The sequence below is a fragment of the Dermacentor variabilis genome, chromosome 7 (assembly GCF_050947875.1).
Source record: "Dermacentor variabilis isolate Ectoservices chromosome 7, ASM5094787v1, whole genome shotgun sequence".
Taxonomy (NCBI): domain Eukaryota; kingdom Metazoa; phylum Arthropoda; class Arachnida; order Ixodida; family Ixodidae; genus Dermacentor; species Dermacentor variabilis.
Genome location: NC_134574.1, coordinates 159,879,431 through 159,891,564, shown reverse-complemented (window position 1 = coordinate 159,891,564; position 12,134 = coordinate 159,879,431). Strand labels below are relative to the sequence as shown.

At 48.2% G+C, this 12,134-nt stretch overlaps 1 protein-coding gene across 2 annotated transcripts in view; it reads left to right on the top strand.

Annotated features, from left to right (window-relative positions):
- The window catches only part of LOC142587246 (uncharacterized), a 33,062-nt gene that overhangs the window by 689 nt on the left and 20,239 nt on the right, over positions 1-12,134 (top strand). The window contains exon 4 of one of the 2 annotated variants that reach the window (XM_075698113.1): positions 11,349-11,655. In XM_075698113.1, the coding sequence (XP_075554228.1) occupies positions 11,349-11,655 (307 nt within the window). Of the gene's footprint in view, positions 1-11,348; positions 11,812-12,134 lie in introns of those variants that run through there. The other variant, XM_075698112.1, reaches the window with a different exon arrangement.

Sequence of the window (12,134 nt, the reverse complement as noted above, 5' to 3'; positions counted from 1 at the left end):
GTGGTTTGACACGAGGCAAAACGTTCAATTAACTGCGCTTCTTAATACGTTGTTGGGGTTCCCTTCCTTTCATCCTTTGCTCAGGTTTCCAGGCAATGGTGGCGTGTGCGCTTTTAGTCGTTGTCCACGCCACATTGACGTCTGGATAGGAGGTGCGGTGGTTTGGCACGTGGCAAAACGTTCAATTAACACCCTTGGTGGTGTTGAGACGTAACGGGGTATAGCAAACGTTCTCGAAACTTGCTTAACCGATCGAAATTGACTAGGTCATTGAACAATCGAAATTCATGACGACTCGGCGGGATGGTGGGGGAACATTACGGCGGCTTCGTTACAAGTTGAAACTAAGCGCGAAGTGGCACCAACTATACACCAGAGAGGTACACTGGGAAGCGCTGTCCGTGATCTCTCTCGTGTAGTTCGTGCTGTTGCACGCTGTCAATAGTTACAGTAGGGTACGCCAACATGCCCACCGTACCGTCCTTTTGTCGTTGTTGTTGTCCTGAGTGGGCGTGGCACATACCCACAGTGGGGGATTGGCCGAGAATCGGGTGGTTCAGTTAGGTGCATAAAAATAATAATGATAACAAGGGAGTTAACAATTTGGGCGGTGGAGTTTAAAAGCAAACGTTTTGTTTTTGGAGAAAAATAAAAGAAATAATCAGATCAAAACCGGGTATAACATAATAATAATAATAATAATAATAATAATAATAATAATAATAATAATAATAATAATAATAATAATAATATATAAGAAATAAAAGAAAGCTATGGTTGGGAGGGAGAACGATCAATCTAACATGGAAATCGATTGGTCTCAATGATACCAGTCTTTCGTTCTTGCGTTTTTTTTTCCTTTACCAATCCTCTTCCCGCGGTAAGAATGGATTTCTTTGTAGTGTATCGTATACGTGCATCCACTCAACACTCCACCTAGACTCCGTGATGATGATGATGACGATGATGATGATGACGACGACGACGACGACGATGATGATGATGATGATGATGATGATGATGATGATGATGATGATGATGATGATGATGATGATGCTGCTTTATGGACATCCCCTTTGAAACGGGGACTATTCATAATCTAGCCTGCTTGAGTTACTCAGGTATGCTATCAATGATTTTCCTTCTTGCATTCTTGCATAAACCTCCTTAATCTTCTCTACCTCGTACCGCTGCCTTATGCCGGTGATGGATCCAATCGTATCAGTCTCTTCCCTGCGTTTTTTCTTCCAATACTCTAAATGTCTCTTGCTTACCTCGACTGCTGACCGGCTGACACTTCCGTCTACGTTAAATCTAAGCGCTTCTGGAAGTCGTACGTTACGTACTGGTCTCGCTGGGCGAACCCCTTCGCATTCTGTTAGTATGTGCCGAGTGGTCTCCGGATGTTCGCTGCAGCATACACGCGCCTGATCTAATTGCGAATATTTGCTCCGGTACGTTTTCGTTCGTAGGCAACCAGCTCGAACCTCAAATGGCAAGGCACTTCCCTTCCTGTTATCGCACAAATTTTCCCTTCTAATTTCTTCTTTATTCTCGTTCCAGTAAATCTCCACAATCTATATCGTTCCATTCGAGAAAGTGGATAGCAGCGCCTCTCCTCGACAGAAGTAGTCACTGCGCTTCAACGGCTCCACGGCAATTCTCCAGAAAAAATTAACGCTTTGCTGCCCTTTGCGAAGGAGGCAGGCATCCTTCCTTTCACCTGATCCTTTACCCCTATCTTAGGCCACGGGCCATCCCTTCTAATAAACGTTTCAATCAATCAATCAATCAATCAATCAATCAATCAATCAATCAATCAATCAATCAATCAATCAATCAATCAATCAATCCGGCAATTCTCGCTAAGCGTAGCGCCTTCTTCAGCCGAGGGGTGGTGCTACGCTCAACACGGTGGCGTGAAGGAAGAGCTTCGAGTCGAGGATCGTCTTGGGAATACAGGAGTAAATATTTGATGCAGCTTAAAATTTTTTTTTCTTTCGTGTCCCTATATCAGCTATCGACATCGCTATCGAGACAATTGGTGCGTGGTTCGTCCTTTCATCCACGCTGAAGCTCGCTACTTGCGCGTGATTGTTTTGCTGTTTAATCCTCCAAGCATACGGCTGAAACGGGAGATAATTCAAGCATATGTGCACATCCTAGTCGACGCTTAGGTTAAAACAAGAAAAAGGTCGCAGACTTGCGAATCATTTACTGGTTGTCTTGGCTAAAACGGCAAAGAAGGCAACTCGTGCACGGCTTTGTGCGCAGGCATGAACGATATCGCGGAAAGTAAGGCAGAAATGTTACAAAAGCAAATTACAAAGATAAGACAAAAAACGCAACAACAGCGTTAACAAGGGAGGGGGCGGCGGGTGTCAGGGCACCCGCGAGAGGACGCAGCCGACGAAAAGCAGCAGCGGCGACAAAAGGACAGGTCTGGTCGCTCGGCCCCCCTTGTCCTCGATAATTTCACCGAGAGGCTTGTCCTCCTCGCCAGCATTGGTCACCGATATCTTCCAGCCAAGGAAGTAGTGCGTGAAACACTGCACGCACGGCGGCAAAGCGATGCCGACGTTATCATAGCATCACGCATGTACACGAAAGAAAAAGAAGTTATGCAGATAACATCGAAGATGATTACAGTCAAAGTAAGCGAATAGATTTCGGAAACCGCCGATCTGCGAAAATTTTTGGCGCAACGTTTGTTCCTGTTTCTTTGCGGTCACGGCAGCCTGCCATTGATGACGAGCCTCGAGTTGCTTTCAGAGCGCAGCTCTTTTAGGCGTCCGTCCCTGCGGCGAGCGTCGGCGTCAGCGTCGTCTCTCGGCGTCCTCGTAACCGAGCGAACGAGCACAGCGAAAGATGAAAGAGCGAACGCGGTACGCGGATGAGACACGGCGACAGCGAAGAGATCGCGAGGAGGAAAGCGGAGGAGGAGGGTATGGCGAAAGCATAAGAAGAAAAGCGCAGTACTGCGCAAGACTTTCTCTGCGGCGACGACAGCTACGAGATGGCGCTAGAGTGGCGCGCGTCGTCGCGCCACACTTCGCTTCGTTTGCAACGTGCCGCACGAGACAGAATGTCCGCGCGGCAAGCAACATTTGTCCTGGTCTGGGACTCAAACGAGGGACCACCGCCTTTCCGGGGCAGCCGCTCTACCATCTGAGCTAACCAGGCCGCTAGCAGGTGGCAGGGCGAATCGAAGCTTTTCTTTCGAGGAACCCGTATGGGTCTCCTTTGTAGTATAGGGCTACGTTTGGGTGGATGTGTCATTTTCCCTTTATTTACTTCTCTCCACCTTGCGTGTTTCCGCAGAACTATTACGTCTAGCCTTTGCTTCCAGTTGGTATACTCGACTTCGCCCTGCCATCTGCTAGCCGCCTGGTTAGCTCAGATGGTAGAACGGCTGCCCCGGAAAGGCGATGGTCCTGAGTTCGAGTCCCGCACCAGAACCAATTTTCCTTCAACTGCGAGGCTTTTCTTTCGAGGAACCCGTATGGGTTTCTTTCGTAGTAATTGCTACGTTTCGATGGAAGTCTCATCTTCTCTTCATTGATGAATATAGTCCGGCTGCCGGCTATGAAAACGGCCATCGAGAGAACTAAGGAAAGCTAGTCGCTTTAAACATCTTTGGAAAAGGCGGGCGCCTGTCCGTGTATTAATTTGCGCTAAACTCCTTAATTATTATGCCGATTTCTAGAGTCGGGCTACAGGTAAAGAAACGAAAGCAAATGAGTGAGCATATTAACGTGGAATTACCAGAAAGAAACAGAAATATCACCAAGTGGGAAGCTGCTGTAGAGGTTTTGCTTGAGCTAGCTGGTCAAACAGTGATGCAAGTGTTACGGCGCCGGAAAAAAAGAAAGAGGACAAACCCAGTGGCGTAGCAAAGGGGGTGGCCGGGGGGCCATGGGCCCCGGGTGCACGGGGCCAGTAGGGGGCGGGGGGGTTGTCATATACGTCTGAAGACGCCCGAAAATTGTCGATATCCTTGCCTTCCTCAACTACAGCCGGGGGGGGGGGGGTGACAGAAGAGCTAAGGGCCCCGGGTGCCAGACGACCTAGCTACGCCACTGGACAAAACACACACATCGGTAGGGCGGGCACCAAGGTGAGGTTATGATGCATGAGCTGTGTACGGCGATGCTTGAGGTGCACGATGATCAGGCGATGGGCGCCAAGTGCGACCGTGTTTGCGATTAGCCAGCACCAACACGTCAGCGCGGTCCGCAAGGACACAGAAAGACGACCAAAAGCATGTGACCACAACTGTGGCAGAAAATATCTAATCGCACCGTCACTGAATAACAGCTGTGGTTCGAAAAAGGAATGTCGCCGGAGCCAATATTTCGACAAACGAACTTGTCCTCGCAAGGGCTGAAACTGCCCTGACCAAGACAAGTCCCCTTGCCGGAACGTTGGCCCCAGCGACATTCCCTGTTCTATGCCAGCGTTATTCAATTCAGGCCTCTGTATTTTTTTTAACCTTCCGTCTTGTTAGGATAGCACCGTTAGGACCCTCCCCCCCGTAAGGATAATAAGGACGGACACTGCCGGTGTTATAACGCTTGGTCTTCCTCTCGCCACGGCATCAGCCATCTACGGGCACGCGATATTGTTACTGTCCGTCCTGCAGTGCCTTGCGCGTGCGCTGTAGCGTGGAACTTCTGCTTTCGATGCCGTGCACTCCTTCCATTGTGCCCGAGTGTATGGTAGATGTGTGTATCCCCTCAAGGGGCAGCATGCAAGAGAACACCGAAATTGCCTTCAAGAGGTCGTAGTGGCTAAACATAACATCACATCCTTAGCGCAAATGCGTTCAACGACACGAAATTTTCGATGACAAAGCTACTTGTTACATATCAACACGTCAGATTAGAGGCAGCGAGTTGCGAGTAATCATCGCTTAAACGCGAATTCGGTGTCCCCGCTTTCCCTTAGTTCATAGCCAGGAAATGTCCGCGAGAATAGCATACTATAGATGACGTATATACGCCCTCATCTTTACGGTCGTGTGGGCATGCTGAGGTGTGCGCGCAGTTTGCTCGGAACAAGGAGCGCTTGGTGCAAACACTTTGGAAACGCATCGCACCGAATACCTGGTAGTATACGACGTTCGGCGTGTTCGTGTCGGGGGTCCAGCTGAAATGTCCCGGCTGACCTGGCTTACACTCCAGCTTCAGCGTCTTGTTGTATTCCTCCCACGTGGTGGCCTTGTCGCTCGCGCCGTTCGGGTCTTCTTTCCACTCGCAGAGGCGACCCGTGGCCGCGCCTGCAGGTCGAGACCTTGTAGCTCGAACACGAATGACAGAGCGGAAATTGTGGAACGCAGATAACAGAGATTTTCCGTTCCCGTTGTCAGCGATTAGCTAAGAAAATGACAGTGGCACATAAGAGAGCAAAGAGAAGACCCGGAGCCTCCGAGATCGTCGCGACCTCGGAGGCCATGGTCTCACCTTCATTTTGTTACGAGACGAACGAAGATGACACCACTCTATTGAACAGTGGAGACGAACAAGGAAAGCCTCAGCCCATAGTCGACGTCTCCGCGAGGAGATTTGTATTGGTCTGGGCAAAATTCCGGGCGTATACAAGCCCTCTGTCGAATAATTTATCGGCTTTCCTTTCGTCTGCGGAGGTCGTGCTTTCCTTCGCTTCGTTGTCTGTTGTTCACACATGGTTACTACAAGCGAGAAATCGAATCCCTCGGCTACTTCGCGCCATCTCGCTTTTCACTTATATTTTTTACGTAATGAAAAAAAAATTGCGTAGTTTTAAGTACCGAAGCCAGGGTTCGAACATGAGGGACGCAGTAGTGTACGGGGTATATAATAAGTTGAACCGCCAGAAGTCTTTTGACAAGCACCGAAATGTCTGTGCCACAAGGGCGTTTTCGCATCGTTCAGCTGTCTGAACATGGCCGTCATGGACTGGGATCGAACCCTCGACTCTATTCTCAGCAAACGACACAGCTACACAGCCACCACGTTGGGTGACGCAAGTGACGTAGCACAAGTGACGTAGCCTTAAGAATGCTAACAAGAACCACATGCAGCCACAGTAGATGATGCGGAGCATATTATGAGTGAGCTAGGAGCCAAGGGATACAACGTCTGGTGAACCCGCTTGAAGTTGGTTAAGGAGAGACCTACGACATGTGATCCGAGGTCACGTCGGCGACCTGGTCGAGTGGCCTAGCACAGTGGCCTGCGTTTCTCCGTTGAAATCGCTAAAAAAAAACGAAAAGATTTTTTTGCGCATACCGCAGCTTTGCTCTCCCTTAAAAGGGCCACACGACACCAAATTTTCGAGCTGGCATTATGCATCGCGTATTGAACCGTACGCGTCCCACAGCATGCCGGGAAAATTTGGGTGCATTCGTTGGAGTGGAAATCTTGTACTTGAAATTTTTTATGCTCCAGTTGTGCCGTAAATCAGCTAGGAAACGCTGAGTGATGAAATCAAAATGATGAAAAAGGACTCGCTCGTGTAGCATAAGCCGATCTCGAAGGCCGCGTTTTCGTGTACTGCGAACACTGGTACTGACTCCAGGAGCTGGAAATAGGTGTAACTGCCATGCATCGTCTCTCTCTCTCTCTCTCTCTCTCTCTCTCTCTCTCTCTCTCTCTCTCTCTCTCTCTCTCTCTCTCTCTCTCTCTCTTTTTTTTTTTTTTTCTTGCATATGCGTCTCGACTGTTTGCGGCTGCTATTCATTCCGCGAGCGAAGGAACGGAGGCCACAATTCAACGGCGTCGCCCTAGCTGCGCCATCGGGTGTCAGAGCGTGCGGAGCAAGACGTCCGACGTGGTCTTGTATTGACGTAATAGTTCTGCGGAAACCCGCAAGGTGGAGAGAAATAATTAAGGGAAAATGAGACATCCACCCATTCGTCCACCCAGACATCGACATGCGGTCTTGTATTGTTTCAAAGCAGAAGACAGAGCGGTGTAAACGAGAGACTACAAGCAAACATCACAGGTTGTGTTGTAGGATTCCACCGCAAAACCGAAAACAAAGCTTAATTGCATTACCCATTTTGTTCCTCCAATGTTTCGAAAATCTTTGTCGTTGTCCCACAGTTGATAATTTGCCGCACTCTGTTAAGCAGACGGGGAACAGTCCGTTGCTAAGAAATATTTGGTTGATATTGAAGATTCGAAAACGCCGAATAGTAAGTTCCTTTTCTGAATAATAATACGAATAGTCAGGCGTATAATATTTGATTCGTATTCGTAACTACGAATATTTTCGAACCCCAAATTTCTCAAACGTAAAACTTTGCATGGAGGCCTGCTCCATGTATACCCAATCTGAAAATTAGGCAATTTAAGCGGTCTAAAATTTCGTTGCAATTGGCCTATATGAATCCATACAGGCATCCCCTTTAAAGGGGGTGCTTGCGTGGATTCATGGGGTCGCATAAAAAATGCATATATGTGGCGCAAAAATGTCCCACTCACCCTTGGAGACGACGGGATTACCCTGAGCGTCAAGGGATACGCCAGCGAACAGGAGATGTCCCTGAGAAAGGGAGAAAAAAAAGAACTTGGATTTAAAATTGTGGTTGCAGGTGTCTCAGTCACGTTTCCTGGCTCGCGATTTTTTTTCAACATTCGCTTATATTGGGACATATACTAATGCGAGCAGCATGTTACGATCTAGAAGATGGGCCGAACCTGGGATCGAACTGGCGGTCATACTAAAGCACATGCCGTTACAAAGCTGAAACGCAGACAGGAAGAAAAGAAGTCGCACTTTCGCCCGAAAGGCGAATCATTGATTGCGATAGCAAATTATTAGACAGCTGTACGAAAGATTAAAGATATTAGCTTTATCGGCGTATAAACTGCTGTTAACATTAGCTTACTAATTAAATTAGCAAGCAAGGTGTGGCACGCGCACAGGCAAGCATGAACAGGTCTCACTCGATGAGTGCGAACTCTTGTTGTCACAACGCTGGCGTGATGATGAGCGCAAACGAAGCGGAGCGAACGATTCTGCTGTCTCTCCATTCAACGCGTCTCCGAAACTTGAGATTACGCGACCTCAGGCACTAGCTGCGTGGAAAGACAGGTTACTTGCAGTCGCCAGCCCTCTCGGCTAAGCCTCTGCACCCTCCAGAGATTACATACATGCAGGAACACCTACTGCGCACGACAGGGCTAGAGGAGAAGACATCTTGCCAGAGGAGAAGACACCTTGCTAGAGAAGAAGACACCTTACTAGAGCAGAAGACACCTTGCTAGAGGAGAAGACACCTTACGAGAGCAGAAGACATCTTGCTAGAGGAGAAGACACCTTACTAGAGCAGAAGACACCTTGCTAGAGGGGAAGACACCTTACTAGAGCAGAAGACACCTTGCTAGAGGGGAAGACACCTTACTAGAGCAGAATACACCTTACTAGAGGGGAAGACACCTTACTAGAGCAGAAGACACTTTGCTAGAGGGGAAGACACCTTACTAGAGCATAAGACACCTTGCTAGAGGAGAAGACACCTTACGAGAGCAGAAGACACCTTGCTAGAGGAGAAGACACCTTACGACAGCAGAAGACATCTTGCTAGAGGAGAAGACACCTTACTAGAGCAGAAGACACCTTGCTAGAGGGGAAGACACCTTACTAGAGGGGAAGACACCTTACTAGAGCAGAAGACACCTTGCTAGAGGAGAAGACACCTTACTAGAGCAGAAGACACCTTACGAGAGCAGAAGACATCTTGCTAGAGGAGAAGACACCTTACTAGAGCAGAAGACACCTTGCTAGAGGAGAAGACGCCTTACTAGAGCAGAAGACACCTTGCTAGAGGAGAAGACACCTTACTAGAGCAGAAGACACCTTGCTAGAGGAGAAGACACCTTACTAGAGCAGAAGACACCTTGCTAGAGGGGAAGACACCTTACTAGAGCAGAAGACACCTTGCTAGAGGAGAAGACACCTTACGAGAGCAGAAGACACCTTGCTAGAGGAGAAGACACCTTACGAGAGCAGAAGACATCTTGCTAGAGGAGAAGACACCTTACTAGAGCAGAAGACACCTTGCTAGAGGGGAAGACACCTTACTAGAGCAGAAGACACCTTACTAGAGGGGAAGACACCTTACTAGAGCAGAAGACACCTTGCTAGAGGGGAAGACACCTTACTAGAGCAGAAGACACCTTGCTAGAGGAGAAGACACCTTACTAGAGCAGAAGACACCTTGCTAGAGCAGAAGACACCTTGCTAGAGGGGAAGACGCGCACTTCGCCAATTGAACGACGTTAATTTCAGCAGTGTCGCGTCGCTAAAGCTAAGATCACTCTACATACAACACTAGGCGTGCTGGAAGATAGCACGCATCAAGAAGCCATCACGAGGCCTTCTTGGATCGGCCGTCTCGAGCGCGCAGCAGATCACGTGACCACCAACACGAGGCGCACGTGCCGCTCATTTTTCGCCGCGCTTCGACTTCACTCAAGACAGCAGGATCGCGACAACGGCGACGGTGAAAACGCGTCCGTGTCATTCCTGTCGCATTAAACGCACTAGGTCCTAAATTAAAATTCTGCCTATAGCTAGTTGCCAGTGTTCAACTTTCCTAAAGGCAACAAATTCCATTCATATCAAACCAGTGGTTGTCTCAAGAAAGGGAAGGAGGGAAGGAGCTCAAGAGGGAGCTCAAATATGCTGGGTGTTTTTAAAGCGAATAGCTTTTTTCGGTCCTTGCGGGCGTTTTCGTGGTCGGTCATAAGACGGTCGAGGGTCGGTCGAGGGTCGGTGGTCGGACTCGGACATGAAAACGCTCACTCACTCTCTCGCTCTTTCTTTAGATCTCTCTATCTCTCTCTCACTCGCTCGTTAGTTTGTGCTATTCGCTCACATTAATAACAATCATTGTCGATGGTTTATGCACGTTTTTTAGACTATATACAGAATTTAAACAAAACTCGACTGTGGCAGATGGCATAAATCTCAGTTCTTGACCTGCATTACTCAAATTTAGAGGCGTGCATTACTTCCATGCGAAATTGAAATGCACAATGGAATACTTAAGAAAAGTTCACTAATAACTTTTAAATAAATTTCTTTACGGCACATATTGCAGCTTACGCATTGTAGCCAACGGGCTATCAAGCCGTGTCCACTTGGAATGAAATTTCAGGACGACACCAGCTTCGAGATATTCATTCCCAAAGTGTGCGACGAAAAATACACGGGCGTCCCCATTGTTTTTATGCTTCAATGCATAAAGGGGCATTTTAGTAATAAAGGAAGTGGGAGAACAGCGCATTTTACCGCAATATCGATGGCGCATATCTCAAAATCCGTGCCGTCCTCAGAATTTGTTTCGAGTGGATGTGCCTTGCAAACTCAGCGGCTACAATTCATGAAATGGAAATAAGTGCCGTGAAGTAAACAGAAATTTAATTAGCAAAAATTTGATTAGTCGATTATGGATATCGATTTCTCGTGCATGTCCACCTCTTTGAGTAATCCCGTTCAAGGACCAGAATTATGTTATTTGCCAGAGACAATTTAAGAAAGATTCTGCATGCTTAAAGACAAAAGAACACCCCGTATATGGTTGTTTTTCCTGTCTTTGACCCGCATGGTGCCCAATGTAAGCTCGCCGCGCATATGAGGGAGTCGGGCGAGAAGAGGAAGCTGTTGTGCAAGGGGAGCCTCTCACGTCTATGTATTGTCACCTCACACGTGAATCTGAGATTGCGTGCGTACCGGCTTGCCGAGAGATGCAGTCTCCTTGGATCCGCCGCCCTTGACGCTGTCGGTAATGTAGAAGGGGTGGTAGTTGGACGACGTGGTGTTGTCGTCCCCGCCTTCCACGATGAACTTGTACGTCTTGCCGCGTTCCACGTGGAGCACGGGAATCAGCTCGCGGTTGATCCACCACGAGATGCCCCAGCCAGACTGGCCTGGACAACACACGTACGACGTGCTTTGTCGTTCTCACATTTCCGGACTCTGACGCGACGATGACGATGCGTTGAAAGCTGATAAAGTAAACTGCACAAACAGTGGTCAAAATGCACCCGATAGAAAATGCAATCGAATGTACAGAGTATATGATGCTACACTTTAGCAGATGTTTCTTTGATATGTGTATAATTGTTGAAATTCTGGGCTTTGAACCGATAAATTATTAGAGTATTTTGTGTTGTTTCTCGTGTCCTGATTGTTGCAACTGTGACTTTCACGAATGAAAGTGCATGTGCGTGCCTGCGCGCGTTGTCTGTGAGCGGCAGGATACTTTCCTTGAAGCACGAAGGCACACTGTGTAGCCGCATAGTACAATTCCCACGGCTTGCGCGTTGGACGGTGTTGACAAATGCGGCGATCTCCAGGACCGGCGTGTCAAAGCGCGTTATGGAAGGCGGGCGGAGTTCCTGGAAACGACGCAGGGAGAAGATCGGCCAACCGGACCACGGGAGCTGCACACGGGCCATCGTGTTCCAGACTCGAGCTGACAGGGGTTCATCCGACCGGGGCAACCTGTCGACCTCTTCCTGTGCGCTTCATGACTTCGCCAGGCCACCTAATTCTACCCCGAGACCTGTGGATGCCTGCACCCGTTGGCAGAACGAGAACGGTCGGGCTACGGGCCTGAGCTCACGACGAGCGTCCAGGTCTCCCCGCCGTTTCTTCCTCAAGGTTCGAACCGGTGCGGCACCTGCTTACTCTCGGCACCTGCTTCCCGTTACTTCAGTGCATTAATTGTTGTTGTGTGCCAGTGTTAAAAAACGACTTTGTCCTTGTCTGGGTGCTGTGAGGTCATGCCTCACTAACTCGCAGCAGAATTAAAAAGGACCTGCGTCACATGCACATACTGACATCAATATTCTCGACATGTAGCATAATTTAACGAATGTAATAATTAAACGTGGTCAGCAATTAAAAAGATAACACTCAGTTAATGAATAGACTACTAATTATGTATCACATGTACGATTAGCAATTATAAAGTTAGCAAGCAATTATTGAATAGGTTAATTATTATCACATGTACGATTAGCAATTATTGAATAGGCTGCTAATTATGTATCACATGTACTTCCAGACGTCCGTCATTGTAGCAATGTGTCACTGAAACAATAACCTTACGATTGGTTCTGCATTAAAGAAACGCGTTC